This window comes from Ambystoma mexicanum, chromosome 7q, assembly GCF_040938575.1.
Source record: "Ambystoma mexicanum isolate Mex_15411 chromosome 7q, UKY_AmexF1_1, whole genome shotgun sequence".
Taxonomy (NCBI): Eukaryota; Metazoa; Chordata; class Amphibia; order Caudata; family Ambystomatidae; genus Ambystoma; species Ambystoma mexicanum.
In genome coordinates, this window is record NC_090941.1 from 1,044,972,154 (window position 1) to 1,044,991,111 (window position 18,958).

General features: G+C 46.9%; 1 protein-coding gene across 3 annotated transcripts in view; it reads left to right on the forward strand.

Moving 5' to 3' along the window:
* Positions 1 to 9,021: 9,021 nt before the first annotated feature.
* LOC138528589 (zinc finger protein RFP-like) overlaps positions 9,022 to 18,958 on the forward strand; it is a 204,583-nt gene continuing 194,646 nt past the window's right edge. The window contains exon 1 of one of the 3 annotated variants that reach the window (XM_069640372.1): positions 9,022 to 9,935. In XM_069640372.1, the coding sequence (XP_069496473.1) occupies positions 9,465 to 9,935 (471 nt within the window). In that variant the 5' untranslated portion in view covers positions 9,022 to 9,464. The remainder of the gene's footprint in view (positions 9,936 to 18,958) is intronic. The other 2 variants (XM_069640370.1, XM_069640371.1) reach the window with 2 other exon arrangements.

Here is an 18,958-nt window from a genome sequence, read left to right on the forward strand (position 1 = left end):
GCCACCTTGGCAGCAGCAGGGGTGTTGTTGGCTTTGGGGTTTTTGGGCGCATTATTTTTATTTTCTATTGGCTTCTGCACCTCATAGATCCGGGTCGCCTGTTCAATGACCCAGTCTAAAGATCTTTTCTCGTGAAAATCCCTCACGAGCTGGGTCATTATGTATTTGGGCAAGGCATGGAAAAACGTATTAATAAATTCTCTGCTGTCGGTGCGCCCCCTTCTTGTGGTCTGTGCAAAAGCACGCTATAACTCCTGCACAAATTCTTGTGGGGCCTGATCCTCCCCACATTGTAAATTGTAGGCTGCCTTGCGAGCCTCTTGGGGATTTCTGTGAACAGAAAAATGTTTTAATATGGCCGCCCTATAGGTGGACCACCTGGAATGATTTTGGTCCTCCAGCCCTGCAAAGAAACTGGAGTACTCTGGGAAGAATGTCCACTTTACATATTGGATACAGCTTTGGCTGTCCTTCAAATGAAAAGTCTCCATCATTTGCTCATAGAGCTCCAAGTGTTCCCAAACAGAGTACTTAGCGTTCTTGTGATAAGGCATGATGACACTCCTTATTGCCTTTATTTGCTTCAATGGGTCCTTAAGCAAGGCCCTTTTTGCCTTATTGGCCTTTTTGGTTCGGGTAACCCTGGTCCATTCATCTTCTGACTCAGAGGCACTGCTCCCAGAGGTTCCCGCCTGTTCTTCCAGGTTTTCCCAGATTCTGCGAGCCTGTGTCCTGTACCGCTCAGAGGAGTCTTCAGATCCCTCCTTGCTGCCAGGATTTGATGGGTACCCCCCCACTGACCTAACTGGGCAGAGGTTTTCAGGATGCCCTTAATGGGCCTACTCTCCTGGGGTTCCCCATCAAATTGCACTGTGCTTGGGTGCCCATACCCGGATGCCCGCCCCTCCATCCCTGGGTGGTACTGGCCTATGAGCCCCATGCTTCTGGCTGGATAGTAATCTGCCATCTCTGTGGCCCTGTGCTCATGTGTGCCAGGGGACATGGGGGTGGCAGAGTCCAGGGACTGAGAGAAATAAAGGCCTCTGGTACTAGGGCTCCTGGGGTTATGCTCAGGAGTTTCTCTTTCCCAGCGAACCTCATCTCTATCCGCTCCTGCTCCCTGTTGCAATGCAAGAGCCTGCGCCTTCAGTTCCTCAGTTAAGGGCTTACTAGACTCTATCAGTCTCTCCTGCCTCGCTACCTGTTGTTGGAGTCTATCATTGTGCTGGCAGAGAGCCTCATTCTCTCTCTGTGTTTCCTGATTGGTCCTGGAGCACTGGGCCAGTCTTTGCTGCAGGAGGGTTACCTCCTGAGCTGTGTCCCTATTGGCCTGCTCCTGTCTTGCCAGAGCCTCCTCCACCCTCCTGGTGTGCTCTAGCAAGTCCTGGTGTTCTTTTTGGAGGTCACCCAGTCCCTGGTGGGCCAGGTGATTTTCTTCTGTTTTTCTTTTTAAATGGCAGACTTCCTGGCCTAAGGCGTCTCTTTCCTGGCTAAGAGCCTGCATTTGTGCCGCCAGGTCGTCCCTCTGCCTTTGAAAGGCACCAGCTTTCTAGCGTTCTTCATCAAACTCTGCCTGGGTATCCAGGTCTTTCAAAATCAGCTTGTTGCTCTCTGCCTTCACTCTATCTAGATGACTTTTCAGGGTGGCTACCTGCTCCGTGCATGCCCTGTTAAAGTCTAATTGTTGCTCCAGCTTTTTCTGGCTCTGCAGCAGGGAGTCCAAACCTTCTTGGTACTCCTTCTGCAAGGCCAGAAATCTGGTATCCTGGTCAGCCTTTTCCTGTTGCAGGATGTCCATATCCCTCTTTATTTTAATGATGTGCTGTCTACTCTCATTTTCTGACTCCTGGCTCCCCTGCAGCCTCTGCTCAGAAGAGACCAGGTCAGATCGGACCTTCTCTAACGCCATCTGTCGCTTATTCGCCAGATCTTGGCTTTCAGTACATTTATCCTGCATGCCTCCCATATATAGGTACAGGTATGCGGCTATCCTAACCATCTTGTCTTGTTCATCCTTAGCTTTAGGAGCCATGTATAGTTCACTCAGGGCCACATGTAGGGGACCCTGGTCTCTCCATATATCTGACCCTGTTTCCGTGATCTGGGGTGGGATTGATTGCAACCAGACCATCTGGTCCTGGTGAGTCCACTCACCTCTCACAAATAACTTATGTAGGAAGTGCTCTCTGGCTATTTTCATGTCTTCTAAGGTCGTCATTCTAGAGATTGGTCTCTGTCCTGACTTACAGAAATTAGTATTTTATTTTTGCAAAACAGACCATTTTCTTAGAGCGTTCCTTTGAGGAGTGCTTTACAGCGTAACACAGCGTGTGCTCCGACCGGATATGTGTATCTGGTCAGCTGGCACGCTGTATTAATCTGCACAAGTGATAGATCTAATCCAAATCCCGGACGAGCCCCCAATTTGTGAGAGGATTCAATTCAACACTACAGCTAAGTCAACGCCTAGTCTAGAATACTGAATGAAAACCCTTATTGATATATCTTTATGTCCAGTTCATGAGTTCTGGATGACTACCCCTATATAACACCCCTCTCTTTGAATCCCCCTGACCCCACTGAGCCAAGAAGTAGTTCGGTTTTGCAAGTTAAAAGGTGTATTTGATAATTTAAACAATAGATATATATATCACACTTTATAATAATTTAATAATTGAATATCACCCTGAATCTGATCAGTAATCAATAATGGATAGTCTGGCACTAGCACACTTCTTTATAATCAATGATGAGTGGTTATAGGATGGATAAGATAGCAACAATACTTTATGGTTTCAAATGGATGCAAGGTGGAATGAAATTGCAGTACAGAAAATATGCGTTCAACAAAACAATGTAATCACTTTTCTCTGGCAATCCCCTCCCCCCTTTATGCAATGCAAGGAAATGGAAGGAAAGCACACAGTTCTCAGAAATGCAATCAAATGTAATTCAGTTCACCCCAGCAAGCTTACACTACAGAAGTTGGAAACACAGGCCTAAAATGCTTTTATATGTGCTGGCAATGAAGTGAAAAATACGCTAAAATGCTTTTAATTCCCCCTAGAGGTTCAGGGTGAGGATTAGTTGGTTTAAATTAGTTCAGGCTTACTTTAGTAAGGATCTAGGGATGATTGGCAGGTTAAACAAATTTTTTCTTTAACGGAAGGCAAGCAGCAGCAGATTTTTACACGTGGAGAAACTTGCAAATCGCGGCAAAATGTCAAATCGCGGCAGATTTTTCCGAGTGCGCGATTACAGAGGAACTATAAGAACTAGCAATATCGTTTTGGGGTCCTAGGACAGCCTAGGATCTCAGCTTCCAGATGAAAGTTACTGCAAGTCTCTAGGACGAACGGTCAAGGAGATATGAGCGATTAAATAAAGGTCGTTTTTCAGATTTGAAATTTTAAAGTTCAGAAAGACAAGTGACAGCTAGCAACTGGAAAATGACAAGTGACAGTTAGGAGGCAGTTCTACTTAGGTTAAAATAGATTGAATTATATTATTTTAACTAAGAGATTGGTTCTGCACAGTCTTGCTAGGTACTCACACTATATTCTTGAATTAGAATGGCCTCGCCACGAATCTGGTCAGGTTTTAGACTGGACTCTGGTCTGGTCTCTGCACTTCACAGTGATCTGGGTCAGCTCTGTTCTGGTCTGGGTCAGCTCTGGTTCTGGATATTGATAGATTTGAAGTCTGGATCTTTCTGCACAGCTTTCTCTAGAGATTGATGGAGGTAAAGTATGGATTTTCCGGCAGAGCGTCCCGCAGCAAATGGAAATGAATGTCCCTATCTGTCCTGTCTGTCTGCTTTTATCTGTTTCTAAAATGGGTGTGTGTGCAGCATCACTAGACCCTACCCCTCTACACTTGCCATTGGCCCAATTCTCCCCTCTCCCATGATTGGGGAAGGAACTGTGAGTCAGAGTGATGCTGTAGGTTTTATGGGTCAGAGGATCCTCCCCTGTCAAATTGCACACAATCCATATTTGATAAAAAAAAACATATTTGCACAGGTACACATTCGTTTAAAATTACACGCACCCATCACATATCACAGGAGGTATACCCTGTCCAAATCTGCTCTTCCTGGGGGCTTGCATTCAGAAATGGCAACATTTGCACTTTTTAACTGATTTTGCAATTTCGGACATTAACCCAAATTTACACACATGTGCGCAAGGAGTATGGACATTAGTTGATGAAGTGTCAGATTTTTCACATGCACACATTTTGAGTAATATCCTCTTTTCCGCTAAAACCCCCCTGAACATACCACCGGGTCCTAAAACGTCTTAAAATGTGGGCAGAAAAATCACAAGAATTATGGTATCATTTAAATAATTTTCACAAGTCCGTACTATGAATGATCCATCTTTTTCTAAAACCATATTCTGGCTACAGGAATGTGTCTTTTCAGGTCACATGGTACAGAAACCAGTCTTTCCAGTTTCTGCTAAGCTCAGAGACCCTGCTCCTCCCAGCTTCTGCCAAGAGGAAGCTATTTTACGACATCTGCAATAAACCATCTGCCTGGGTGAAGGGGGTTGCATTGTTCAGAGCTCCTGTATTCTGTGGGGGCTCCCCTTAATTCAATTATCAGAGAGATGGCATATCCTTAGTGTGGCCAGCAGGAAACAGCCAGGCCTGGGAAGTTACTTGTGAATCAAGTTTCACTCCTGATGGGGTTAGTTGCCAGGCAAAATTGGAATCTCTTTAAGCCAGTTTTTAGCCACATGTCATTTCTGTTCCCCAGTTTTCTGCATTCAAATAACTAACAATTTTTTACATATGCAGCTAGAATGCTGATTCTAAGTTTAAAACTATGACATTTAAACAATTTCAGCCTATGTGACACTCAAAAGTAGGTCACTCATTTCTTTTAAACATTTAGATTTTTAGTGTCTTTCAGTCCAAATTTACTTAAACTGCTGAAATCCACAGCTCAGCCAGTCTTGTTATAAACCTTCAAGTCACTTCAGAATATAACTTTACATTGTATCCACCTCTCAGTAAGTCTTTCTTTGGCTTGCCTTGGGTTCATTTATTCAGTTTTAAACAAAATCTGGTGGTTTTAAAACGCCGGCTTTCTGATAGTGGTGAGTACTGGTACTGCACCCATTTTTTAAATTTAAGAAAATGAATTCCCCACAATTCTAGGTTGCTTTTGGCAATCAGCATTGCCATTCCCAATGGTTTCAGACTACTGTGTGGGTAGTCCAATGGTGGTTTTAGGCAGTGCCCTCCTGTGCCCATAACATAGGCAAAATGAGCGGCAGCCTATTCTTCATGCATTTCCCTGTGCATTTTCTGGGAAGCTCCGGCCATCATGATGTTTTCCATGTCAGTACTGCACAGTTTTGAGGTAGGGTTCGGATGCATGGGTAAAAACATCCCACAGCTATCACACATGCCAAAGCTGAATCCTACAACACAAGGATTAATAATGCAGACTCTGGGACTAAAGAAATCTTTGCTATTTTCAGGGAACTTGAATCCCCCTCTGCCCCACCACCCAGCATTGTCAAAGATGAGGCATGGTGTAACCAAATTCAAAGAGCTATGTTTGACAAACTTGACTCCCTTCACACCAAAATGTTAGCCCATCAAAAAGCTGTCTCCTCCTTACTAGCAGCCCAAACGGCTCAACCTATATTAGACATATCCACCCGGGTACCCAAATTTGATTTCTCTCCCATGAGCGAATCAGAAGTCATTGCCCTCATAAAGTCCATTAAGCCCTCCAACTGTAAGGGGGACGCCTGCCCAGCTCACATCATAAAAGATTGTGCCCCAGCTATCGCCCCCTTTGTTACTGCTTTTATCAACTCCTCCTTCCAATCATCCACTGTACCCAGTTCCCTTAAAGAAGCCTGGGTCCGACCATTGTTAAAAAAAACATCTCTTGACCCTCTGATACCTGGCAACTACAGACCCATTACTACGGTCCCTTTCCTCTTAAAGATCTTGGAGAAAGCAGCTTACCTGCAAGTTCAAAAATTCATTGAGGACAACCACCTCCTTGGTCTTTGCCAAACCGGCTTTCGTCCTCGTCATGGCACCGAAACGGTGCTACTTGATCTAAAAAACCAAATAGATGACCTAAGAGAGGCAGGTAAACCTGCGCTCCTTCTGCTCCTAGACCTCTCTGCGGCCTTTGACTTGGTAGAGCACAAAACTCTATGCCACCATCTCGCAACCACTGCGAACTTCTCCCCAAAGGCTTGTGCTTGGATCAACTCGTTCCTTCAGGAGAGAGTAATGAAGGTTTTCCTGAGGAATCCTCTAATGCCACACCGAGTCTGATCAAATGAGGAGTCCCTCAGGGCTCATGCATTGCCCCTACCCTATATAACCTCTACAACAGACCTCTGTTCCGTATTCTGGACTCACTGGGCATCTCATATACCAACTATGCAGATGACACCCAGGTGCTCATACCTCTTTCGGGGGACTACCGCACTGATATGGACACCCTCAACCTCATCTACTTCACCATTCAATCCTGGATGGCAGACAACTGGCTCTGTCTGAACAGTGAAAAAACCGAATTACTGCTGATTGGGTCTCCCTTCACTCTGAGCAAACTCGACAAGGAGTATCATGCCTTCAATATAGACAACACCTCCATCACAGTATCACAAACCATTTAGACCTTGGGCGTATACCTAGAGCCAAGCCTGACCATGGACAGGCAGGTCAATGCCATAGCATCCTCTGCAGCGTACTATTCCAAATTGATTAATGCTGTCAGGCCATTCCTGACCCAACAGAACTGCATTACCATAGCCAGAGCCATTATTGGCTCCAGACTCGACTTTTGCAATGCCCTCTTCATAGGAACCTCTCAAAGAAACTTGGCTAAGCTCCAGATTGCCCAGAACAATGCCTTAAGGGCCACAACAGGCATTTCACGCAGGGAACACATCTCACTGGTTAGGAGGCAGGCACACTGGCTACCTATCAAAGAAAGGGTTGTCTTCAAAACACTTGCCTTAACACACAAATGTCTTCAGGGACTCGCACCCACGTACCTCGAACAAAGGATCTCCAAACAAACAGCGACCAGACACTCCAGGGCCACCTATGCCAACTGCATCTTGGTTCCTCACACGCGCAGAGTGCATGCTGGGGGCTCGAGCTTCCCATCAATGGCTGCCTCTTTTTGGAACAACCTCCCGAACGAGATCAGATCAATCGAATCTCATGCTGCCTTCCGTAAACTAGGCTCTTTGTCTTGAGGGCTTACCCCACGTGCGATTCCGAACCTATGCATCCCTACTGAATGTGTCACACCTTTGCAATGTAAAATTCTGCTTCTCTTAACTGTACCAACTAGAGCAAATGTGATATGTTGTTTCTTGGGCCGCTTATTGTAACCCTCAAGCAAGCCTTCTTAAGTATCCTTGACAGCGCCTCTATGCCCGTGGGCTGCAGTGCGCTCTACAAATCCAAAAAATAAATAAAATAAATATGTCACATATCTTGGCGAGTATGTCCCTGGTACCTCGAAATGGGGGCTGGGGTGCAGGCCATGTCTGGGACCTCCTCTACACTGTTATTACACACTTGTGCTGCTAGTGCACTTTGACAGAGATTGTTTGCCTCCAATCTCTGTCAAAGTGCACTAGAGCAGTGGGGGACACCCGGGCACACACACGAGTTGGCCCAAACACTTACCTGATGTGCTGCTGCTGCATCCACCACTCGCTCCTCTATTCCAAATGGCGGGGGCACGAGCCAGCCCCAATCATCAATCTATCAGTGCGCGTGCGCACATAGCCTGAGGGCATGCCGCACGTGCGGTGCACCCATGGGCCTGGCTGGCGCCAGTGCGGCCCGGGGCCAGGGGACATGAAAGCAACTAGCAACAAACAAATGTTGCTAATTTATTTGTCAATTGTTGCCCTGCCTTGCTTGAGGGCAAAGGCAGCCTGATGCAGCAGTAATCGTTGTTTGATGTGTGAGTGACATAAAAAGGATTCTGAATAGGCCTGGCTGGTGCATGTGGCCTTGTTTGTTGGATTCAGAGCACCGCCGCGCGGCACCCCCTACAGGCTAACTAACATCAGGCAGTCGCCTGAGCTGCATGACACAAAGACTGGTCCTGGCTGGGCGCACCAAAGGTGTGACACCAGTGGGCCCCAGCTCACACACAGCATGCAGTCCTCCAAGGAGCCTGTGGTAGGCAACTCTTTAACCACCGGCTCCTTGAATGAAAGGTCACCCTGCTGCTGATGTCTCTGTACTCAAAAACTGGAGGAGTGCTGGATTGCCCAGCTCTCCTTTTGTTTCCGAGTTAAGTCATCAAGCAGCATGAAGCATATTTACTCGGAAACAAAACGAGAGCTGGGCAGTCCACCCTCTCTTCCTGTTTCTGAGTACAGAGATATCAGCAGCCCATACCCGAAGCGCTGCATGGTTACACAGGCTGCTTGCAGATGTCAGTACATCCGAAGTGCAGACACCTGGAGGCAGCATGTGTAACAGCAGCAGTTTGGCTACACAGGCTGCCCAACAGAGGTCTTAGCATTGCTAGGGCTAGTGGGAGGTGGGCCCCGGCAGGGCCCCGGCTCGGGAGCCCTTTTTGGAGAATGCCGGGACTCTGTCCCAGCTAGCCCCGGCTCACTTAAAGCCCTCCCAGAGAGGCACACCAGAAACCTGTAACAGTGACTGACATGATATATGTAGCACTGTGCTTAAACTTTCTGCAAGTGGCTAGTAAAGAGCACAGGGTATGTGTGTGTTCTGTTACACGCATAGCATGCATTTTAAAATGTTGGAAACAAGATTCCCAGGGGGCTCACAGATGTCAGGATTCGGCAGGAACAGAGCTACAAAGATCATCACTGCCAGAGCTGTTGGAGGGCGGGGTATCACGCTGTATTTTCATATTTTCATTTTTACACTGTTTGTATGGCTGTAGCCATCTGTGGGTGGGCGGGGTATCCAAGTGGGCGTGGTCCCGAAGATTGCCGGATATCATACAACACCGGAGAGGGCAACTCAGCCGTTCATTCTTCCGCGGTCGATAAATGAGTGCCAACTTCGTGAGGATTTAGTCTGTGCTATCGCATCTCTTGTGTATAGCTGCACTCCACTGTGTGTGCTTATAACACATTTCCTGCATAGCTCTACTCTACATAGCTCTCAACCATTTATGTCACAAAGGCGGGTGAAAACACCCAATTTTATTTTTGGCGGGTGAGAGGCCCATTGAAATGAATGGGCGTGCAGGAGGCTTGGCGGGAGAGTCAGCTGTTTACAAGGCGGGTGACACCCGCCCAAAGCGTGTGAGTTGAGAGCTATGACTCTACGTGTGTGTTCTTCTCTAATATGAATTTCTTGTGTGCATTGCGTGGTTCCAGCCGTCAGGCATTTCATGAGGCTGTCGCTTCAGGAGTTGTTTGGGGAGCAGCCAAGTGAAGTCACGTGGCACCAGAGGCACCTCCTGGTTTATGATTCTGCGCGCGGAAACGAAAGTTAACTTTTTTTGCCATCTCCCGCTCTGGACCATGGCTGCCGCTAACCCTCTCCAGAGTCTGCAGGAAGAGGCGACCTGTTCCATCTGTCTGGAATATTACAAAGATCCAGTGACCACAAAGTGTGGACACAACTTCTGCCACTCCTGTATCAGTGTGTGCTCCCAGGGGTCGGAGGCAGGACTCCCCTGTCCACAGTGCAGGGAGGTCTGTCCTCGGGGAGACGTCAGGCCTAACAGGCAGCTGCAGACTATTGTTCAAATCGCCAAACAACTCTCTGTGCAGCCAGAGAGGCCCAAGGGGGAGAGCCTGTGTGAGGAGCACGAGGAAAAACTGAAACTCTTCTGTGAGGAGGATGGCAAACTCATCTGTGTGCTCTGCAGAGAGTCCAGCAGTCACAGATCCCACACTGTGTACCTCACAAAGGAGGCTGCTATGAAGTACAAGGTAAGGACACATCTGTATAGTGAAAGCAGAGCTGTACAATGCTGGCATGATGTATAGGTGCGGTTATGGGGTGTCCGTGGGGTTACAGCAAAGCAGGGTTACAGACAGTGCCCTGGCATGGGGTGGCCGTGGGGTTACAGCAAAGCAGCGTTACAGTGCCCTGGCATTGGATGTCAGTGTGGTTCCAGCAGAGCAGGGTTACAGTGCCCTGGCATGGGATTCCAGTGTGGTTCCAGCAGAGCAGGGTTTCAGTGACCTGGCATGGAACGCCAGTGTGTTTCCCGCAGGGCAAGGTTACAATGCCTTGGCATGGGGTATCAGAGTGCTTCCATCAGAGCAGGATTGGAATGTCCTGGTATGGGGGTGGGGGTATCTGTACTTCCAGCAGGGCAGGGTTACAATGCCCTGGTATGGGTTATCCATGTGGGTCCAGCAGGGCAGGTTTACTCTGCCCTGGCGTGGTTCCAGCAGTGCAGGCTTACTCTCCCCTGGAATTTTATATATTTATTTATTGGTCATTTGTAAAGCACGGAGGGAACCCGGGTAAAATGCAATCAGACACCATTCTTACTAGGCCTTGAGTCATTCAGAATGGACACGTGCTAAAGTGTTATAAAGGTACAGTCATATAACAGAATGGACAATAATGCAAAACAGACAGACAGACGGAATATAGAACAGAACTACCGTACTAGGCCTGTGGTTCTAGCAGAGCAGGGCTAAAATGCTATGGCATGGGGTGTCAGTGGGCTTCCAGCAGACCAGTGCCCTGGCATGTGCTGTCATTATGGTTCCAGCAGGGCAGGGTTACAGTGCCCGGGCATGGGATGACAGTGTGGTTCCAGCAGTGCAGACTTACTCTCCCCTGGCATTTTATATATTTATTTATTGGTCATTTGTAAAGCACCTATAAAAGAAGAGAAAAAAAAAAACATTTACACTTGCTAATTCACAATTCATCTCTTATAACAATTAAAATAATATCTTTCAAGATATATAAAATACAATCAGATCAATTTAAACATGTTTGCTCATACAATCAATAAAAAGCACCTTTTCACAAGGAACAGTGTTTTAAAGCGCTTCAAGGCATGGGAGGAAACAAGGGTAAAATGCAACCAGGCAACATTCTTACTAGGCCTTGAGTCATTCAGAATGGGCAAGTGCTAAAGTGTTATAAAGGTACAGGCTTATAACAGAACGGACAGTAGAGAACAGCAGATGCTACTGTTATTAAGGGACACGATGAAAAGGCACATAACTTGACTCACACAACTTTCAACAAGTGTCTTTGTGTCTTATCTTCTCCTTAAATCTTTGTGCCTTGTTGCTATTAGTAAAGAGGAATCCCAGGTATATACATTGCTCAACTTCCCCAATCCAGTTTTTGTTAATTGGCCAATTATATCTTTTGGCTTTCATTCTGCTGTGTTTAGACATAACTCAGGACTTATCCGTATTGATAATCAAGTTCTTCTCTGTCAAGTAGCCGGCTACATCATTTAAACAGCGTTGAAGACTCGTCTGCGAAATATCTATTAAAATCAGGTCATCCGCATATGCCGTGCAGCTTACTCTCATATTGCCTAATTTAAATATTGATTAACTATATTTGTTATTATTTGGTGGGTGTGTTGCATTTTGGCAAGTCCTGCATACATTGCGGTATGAGGCGTTTTGTAGCAAGGTATAACAAAAGACTTCCCAGTTCAGATTTGTGTTTATATTAGTGTGACTGCATGACCACACAGCCTGTCTAGCCATTTCTTACTGTGGCATGACATTTTTTCTGGGCATCTGTAATAAAGAAAGCATGGGACGTTTTATTACCTGGATAGACTGGCATTTGGGTGTAGCCAGTCTAGCTGTTTCGTACTGTTGCATGGTATTTATTTACTGTACTTTAACACGGGTAAAAAAGCATGATAAGTGTTATCACCTGCCTAGACTGGCCTACATTCTGTCGCCCGTTTGGACATGTATTCTGATTGTGCAATGGGATTTTTAATGGCAAAGCCAACAGAGTACGTTCTTATATGGTATTACTGGCATATATTGGTGGAGCCAGCATGAAAATGCTTTATACTGCCATACATTGTGGGAGACGCTCTTGTGCACTGTAGGTGATTTATATCTTTTGGATTTGTGGATTGGATTTACTGTAACAAAACCAATTGCAAACTGTCTGCCTTTTACCCAATTGTTCACATAAAGCGTGATGTAAAATGCACCATTTAAAGTAACCCTTTATTGAAACATATTTTTCGTTTCTCCTTTCGTCAGTTCGGACCCCCTCACTTCGCTTGGTTATTCTGACATCTTTGTGGGAAATGTGTAAGCCCCTCCAATTAAAACATTCACCAGCCGCCACTTGGTGAGTGACTGGTGGGTTAATGGGTATGAATGTGTGCATGCAAGACTGGGGCCCAGGCAAAGGGGCATTGGACCATGGGCGTTTTCTCACGTTTTACTGGCATTTTTGTGCAAAGCCAACATGATGAATGTTATTAGATGAAGGAGGTTTTTTATTATTATTATGGTATTTATCGCGCGTGGACCCGCCTTCAAGAAATAACGGATCGCTTTCCAGAGGTATGCAATACAGATACATAGCGGAGTGCTTTACAGAGGTATGCAATACAGATAGATAGCGAAGTGCTTTACAGAGGTATACAATACAGACACATAGCGGAGAGTTTTACACAGTTATACAACAGTACAGCTACACAACGGATCACTTTTCAGAGGTAACAACAGAACCGACATGCAGCGGGAGGTGGGATACACTGGGGCACAGAGGCCGGGTACAGCTGTACAGGGAGGAGAGGGGCTGGTGGAGTCCAGTGAGACAGGTGGTCTGATGGGCGATGTGTTGGCCTAGGTGTTGAGGCAGAGAGATTCCTTGAAGAGGTGGGTCTTGAGTTATTTTCTGAATTGTAGGAGCGTGGGGGTGAGTCTGATGCTGACGGGGAGGAGGTTCCAAAGTCTTGGGGCATAGACAGAAAAGGCTTCTGGTGGTATGCTATCCGCCGGATTTGCTAGTTTCTCTGCACGGTAGCTTGGGACTTGAGGGTGACTGCCTTATAGATGATGCAGCAAGACTTGAAGGTGATTTGTGCATGCAGTGGGAGCCATTGAAGACCAATGAGGGCCGGGGTGATGAGGCTTTATCGGCATAGACCCTTGATGAGGCGTGCAGCCGCGTGTAGGACACCTCTCAGGGGCACAAGGGAGGATGACGGGAGGCCTTTGAGGAGTGCATGGCCCCCATTCAGATGGGTTAGGACCAGTGCTTGCTTGGTGGATCTAAAGCTGTCCAGAGGGAGGAAGGGCTTGACCTTTCGCAGAAGGGAGAGCTGATAACAAGCCGTCTGAGGTTTCTTAGCTATGTGTGTCTTGAAGGAGAGTTGTTTGTCGATGTGGAACCCAAGTGACTTGGTGCAGGAGGTGAGCTCAGGTGTAAGGCCCTCAGAGTTCATGGTTGAAAGCCAGGTCTGTATGTCTGGGTGTTCAGTGTTGTTGGTGAAGAGTAGGAATTTGGTCTTGGAGGGGTTGAGCTTCAAGTATGTACTGGACATCCAAGACTGGATCAGCAAGAGGAAGGTTTTAAGCCTATGGGTGTCCTTGATGGTGTCGATCTATAGGTATGTGCGTTGTTGGCGTATTGGTGGATGTGGATGTTGTGTGTAGCTAGTAGGGCTCCCAGTGGCTCCATGTATAGATTGATGATCACTGGGAAGAGGAGGGAACCCTGCAGGACTCCACGGGTGACGGGTAGCATTGGCGATCTAGAGGAGTCCATCTGAACAAAATGCTGGCGGTTGGTGAGGTAGGTCTTGAACCAGCGTAGGACAAGGTTTCTGATCCCCATGTGCCGATGTAGGGTGTCCCTAAATGCCTGGTGGACCACTGTGTCGGTTTTGGGTGAGGGGTTTATAGTGCAAAGGGGCAGACACAGACTGGACATTTTCTGTGGCATGGTATTTTCTACACGCATAAAGGGCAAAAGGGCAAGAGCAATATGTTATGTTATGTTACTACAGTTTGTAAAGCGTGGACATCACCAGCTGGGGCATCATGACCCTAAATGCACAAACTGAGAAGGACAAACAAAAGACAGAGCAAAAACTAGGTGGAAAACAAGAAGGTTTTGACCACACGCCGCAATGGTAGATGATTACAGATACTGCAGAACGAAAGGGGTAGAGTGTTCCACAGCAGAGCTACAGCGACTGAAAAGGAGCGGCCCCCCATACGGAAAACATTGAAGCGGGGGACCGAAATACAGAAGGCGGTCGCAGAGCAGAGAGGACGGGAGGGGATGTACCGTTTAAATTTTGACTGAAGATACTCAGGGCCTATCATATAGAAGGCCCGATGGACCAGGCAGAGTGCTTTCAACTTCACACGTTTGAACACCAGAAGCCTGTACAGGGAGCTGAGATTGGTGGTAGCAGAGGAAAGACGAGGAGCCCCGACGGCCAGTATGGCTGCAGAATTTTGCACAATTTGGAGGCGTTTGAAGAGATAGGCCGGTTGGGTAAGATAGAGGGAGTTGCAGTAGTCCAGAGAACTAGACATGAGAGAAGAGACAACTAAAGGACGAAGATAAGATGCGAGATAGAAGAGGACTTTGCGTAGAATGCAAAGTTTAAACTGAACAGATTGACACACTGCGCTCATCTGAGCCAGCATGGACAGGGACGCTGATAACTTGATGCCAATATTTTTCACAACTGCTGATGGCGACGGCAAGGGGCCAAGTTCAGCCGGCCAGAAGGCTGAGGACCAAGGGGAGGAATCGGGAGGGGCACCAACCACGAGGATCTCTTTCTTATCACCATTAAGGTGGAGCCAATTACTAACCATCCAATCAGGGCTGGCAGAGAGACAGTAGAAACTACGCTCAGCAGTGGAAGGGAGAGCCAAATCAAGGCGAACCAAGATTTTGGTGTTATCTGCATAAGAGTAGCACCGAAAACCAAAAGAGTGGCTGAGTTTAATGAGGGGCTGGATATATATATATTGAAAAGAAGAGGAGAAAGTGCCGAACCCTAGGGTACACCACAAATGAAGGGCATAGGGGGTGAAGTGAAGGGAGATAGAAAGAGAGATTGGGAGCAATCAGAGAGAAAGGAAAGAAACCAAAGAAGGCCCCGGCCGGACACACCCACAGATTACAGCCTGTTGATCAGGATGGCATGATCAATGGTGTTGAATGGTGCAGAGAGGTCTAAAAGGATTAGGGCACCAATGTCCTCCCGGTTTACAATCTGCACCAGATTTATTTATTTAAATTTGTATAGCGCGCAAACAGCCCAAGGGCATCGAGGCGCTGTTACATGTAAGGAGCTTAGTTAGAGGGGCATCATGGACACCTTTGGATTAGATACAGCTTGGTTAGATGCTTTCGTTTAGTTACATACATTAGACAATTTTGCATTTGCAGACATTTAGTAACGTATGAAACAGGTGGTAGCATGTTTTGAGGATTCAGACAAAGAGCAATGTCTTGACTGCTTTGCGGAAGGCAAGGTGTGACCTTTCTGCTCTGAGGGAAGGAGGAAGGACATTACATGGTGGACAGCAGGGTAGGGGAAGCTGGCTCCACCCATTCTGACTCTCTTGATCTTGGGGACTGTTAACATGTTGGAGTAGGGGGTTCTGATTGGTCTGGTGGAGGAGAATAGGTGCATTCTTTGGTACAGATAGGTGGGGGCAGTTTGGTGTACACATTTGTGTGTTAAAGCGAAGGTCTTGAATAGGACATGCTCCTTGATGGGTAGCCAGTGTGCCTGTTTCCTGGCTGCAGTGATGTTTTCCCTTTTGGGGATACCTATTGCTGCATGAAGGACACTGTTTTGGATAACCTGAAGCTTCTCCATGTTTTTAGTTGATGTGCCCAGAAACAGGGAGTTGCAGTAGTCCAGTCTTGATCCTGTTATGGCTCTGGCAATGCTCAGGCAATTGTCTTTGGATAAAAAAGTTCTAGCTGCAGTGAGAAGTTTAGCGTGGTATGCAGTGGCAGAGGCGATGGCATTCATTTGCCTGGTCATGGAGAGGTTTGAGTCCAGGTATACTCCAAGTGTTTTCACTGATTCAGAAACTGGGATTACGATGTTATCAATAGTGAACTGTCTAAATTGGGAGTCAAGGTTCTTAATGGTTTCGGTGGTCCTAATTATGAGAAGCTCCGTTTTGTCACTGTTAAGACAAATACCATTCAGGGCCATCCAGGCCTGGATAATTGTGTATATGGAGTTGAGGGCTTTCGTGTCAGTTTCAAAGTCACCTGTCAGTGGGGGGAGGACCTGCGTATAGTCTGCATAGTTTATGTAGGAGATAACTAGTGAATCCAGGATGTAGAAAATGGGCCTTTTAAAAATGTTGTACAGAGTGGGAGAGATTCAGGACCCTTGAGGGACACTGTACAAAATGACGGTAGGACAAGCGAAAGCTAGGTTTGAAAAAATGTGCATGGATCTGCCTTGTAAGAAAGATGTGATCCAGGCAGTGGCCATTGGTGAAAAGTTAGCTGTTGAGGTTAGGTGATGGCAAAGGACACTGTGATCAACGAGATCGAAAGCCGCAGAGAGGTCCAGGAGTAAGAGAAGCGCAGGTTTGCCTGAGTCTCTAGCTTTGTCCATTTGATTTTTAAGATCAAGTAGGGCTTTCTCAGTGCCGTGACCGGGGCGTAACCCAGGTTGTCGCAGCCCGGGGAGGTTGTTGTCCTCTATGAATCGTTGTACTTGTAAATATGCAGCTTTGTCTAATATTTCAAGCAGAAACAGGACCGTGGTTATGGGCCTGTAGTTGTTAGGTGAGAGGGGGTCAAGGGTGTTTTTTTTTTTTTTAGAATAGGGCGAACCCACGCTTCTTTGAGGCAGGAGGGTTTTTTCCCAGTAGAGAAAGAGGCATTCACGAAGGCTGTCAGGAAGGGGGCGAGGGTGCTGGCACAGTCCTTGATGACGGCTGCGGGGCAGATGTCCCCTTTGCAATTGGAGGGTTTAATGAATTTTAAGATATTGGTGATATCTTGCTCGTGGATTTCGTTGGAGAATGTGGGGGTAGATTCCTTTGTTTGCAGTGGTTTAGGCACATGAGAGCCTGACAAGGATTGTTGGGAAGTTTTGATTTTGGTTTGTAGGGTGCCGAGTTTGCTGAGCATGGCTGCTTGGATTTCATCACACCAGGTCTTTTCTTTGGTGATAACCTGAGGGGGAGGGCGATCATCGACCAGATCATCGACCGTGGACACCAGAACAGATTCTGTGCCCTGGCCAGGCCTAGACCCTGACTGGAAAGGATCCAAGGCTCCAGAGTCCTCCAGAAACGAGAAACGAAGGGGGTTGACCAGAGCCTCAAGTAGCTTCATGGGGAATGAAAGCAGGAAAATGTGACGAAATTTAGCAGGTTGCAGACTGGTTTTTTTTCGGAAGGGGAATGACCAATGCATGCTTAAGTGGACCAGGAATGTGACCATTTGAAAAGGATTAAAATCCTTAGGCTTAACTGCTGAGGACACTGAGGTCACAATGCAGGGAATGATCTCTTTCAGTGTATACCATGGGATGGGAGCCGCAGGGGAAATAGATTTCAGGCTAAGAGTGGCTGAGATAATTCAGAGGAATTCATACCAAGAGCTGGAGGGCAGATTGAGGGAAGGAGTATCCACGTCAGCGGGGGTGGGATTCTTGAGCCGGAAATCATTTGTCTGATGGTGGTAATATTATCAGAAATAAAGGTGGAGAGAGACATGTACAGCCTTTGGGAACGGATCACCTTGTTGGCCGCCGGGAGAGAGGTGAGAGATTTGACCAATTTAAAGAGTTCCTATGGGGAATTCCCTGCAGCTTCAACACGCAAGGAAACATACTCACATTTTGCCTTCATGATGGCATTCTGATAGGCCGAAGTGGCTCTATGAAAAGTCATACAGGCGAGTGGACAGTAATGTGCCACTTACGCTCAGCCTGCCTGCGAGTAAGGCAGAGAACAGCAAGCCTGTCAGAAAACTATGGCTCAGAGGGCCAACCCCGGGATATGGAAGATTTCATCGGTGCCAAGAGTTTGTCAGTGGTCAAGAAAGCTGTTGTCAGCATGGTCAAATCATTCCAAGCTTCAGATGGAACAGCATTAGTGATGCCTGCTGCGATACCGTTGCTAGGTATATTGCTCCAGCGTCGAGAGGCGGAACGCAGGAGGGCAGGGGTCAAGGGTCCGGGGCTGACGTTAATCAAAAAGGGCATGATCAGATGGTCAGAGCAGGTGACCGGCACACAAGGGCACATAGTGACCAGGGAGGGCAGGGCCAGAATAAGATCAAGAGTATTGCAGAGTGAATGGGTAGGACCTAAAACCAGCTGAGGCAGGATAAGGTCAGACGGGGAGGAAATCAGGCGCAGCCTGTGTGTCCTTGATGATATTGGGGTGAAGATTGAAATCCCCCAGGACAATAAGAGTGTCATATTGTACCCTAAGATCAGTGAGCTCCTCAATAAAGGACAATACAATATGATGTCTGTTCTTACATCTGGAGTGTGGGGTCACTTGCACAGCCAAACAAGGAAATGTTTTCTTACTGTAGTATTGCATGTTTTACTGGCATTGAGGGCAAAGTCCACATAAAGAGCATTCTTACATGGTGGGGAGGAGGGGTTAGGTAAGCATTTCTAAAGCAGCAATACCACGTTTCCTTCCTGTGGTTTTTACTGGCATTAAGGGCAAATCCAAGAAGAACATGTTTTTAAATGGGGATACATGCATATACTGGCAGAGCCAGCATGAACATATTTTCTTATGAAACCATTACTCTGCGTAATATTACTGGCCACACACAGGGTTGGCTGGTACAATTGTGTACCCGAGTTCGGCACAGCCCCCTTGTTTCTACAGTAGGCGAAAGATTTAAGGTTTGATTAAAGCACTTACTTATATCTTTCACCTAGTGCAGTGCGCAGCATGCCCCTGCTGCTGCATGATCATCATGCGTTGTACGCATGTGTGGTTGTCCAGTATGGCCC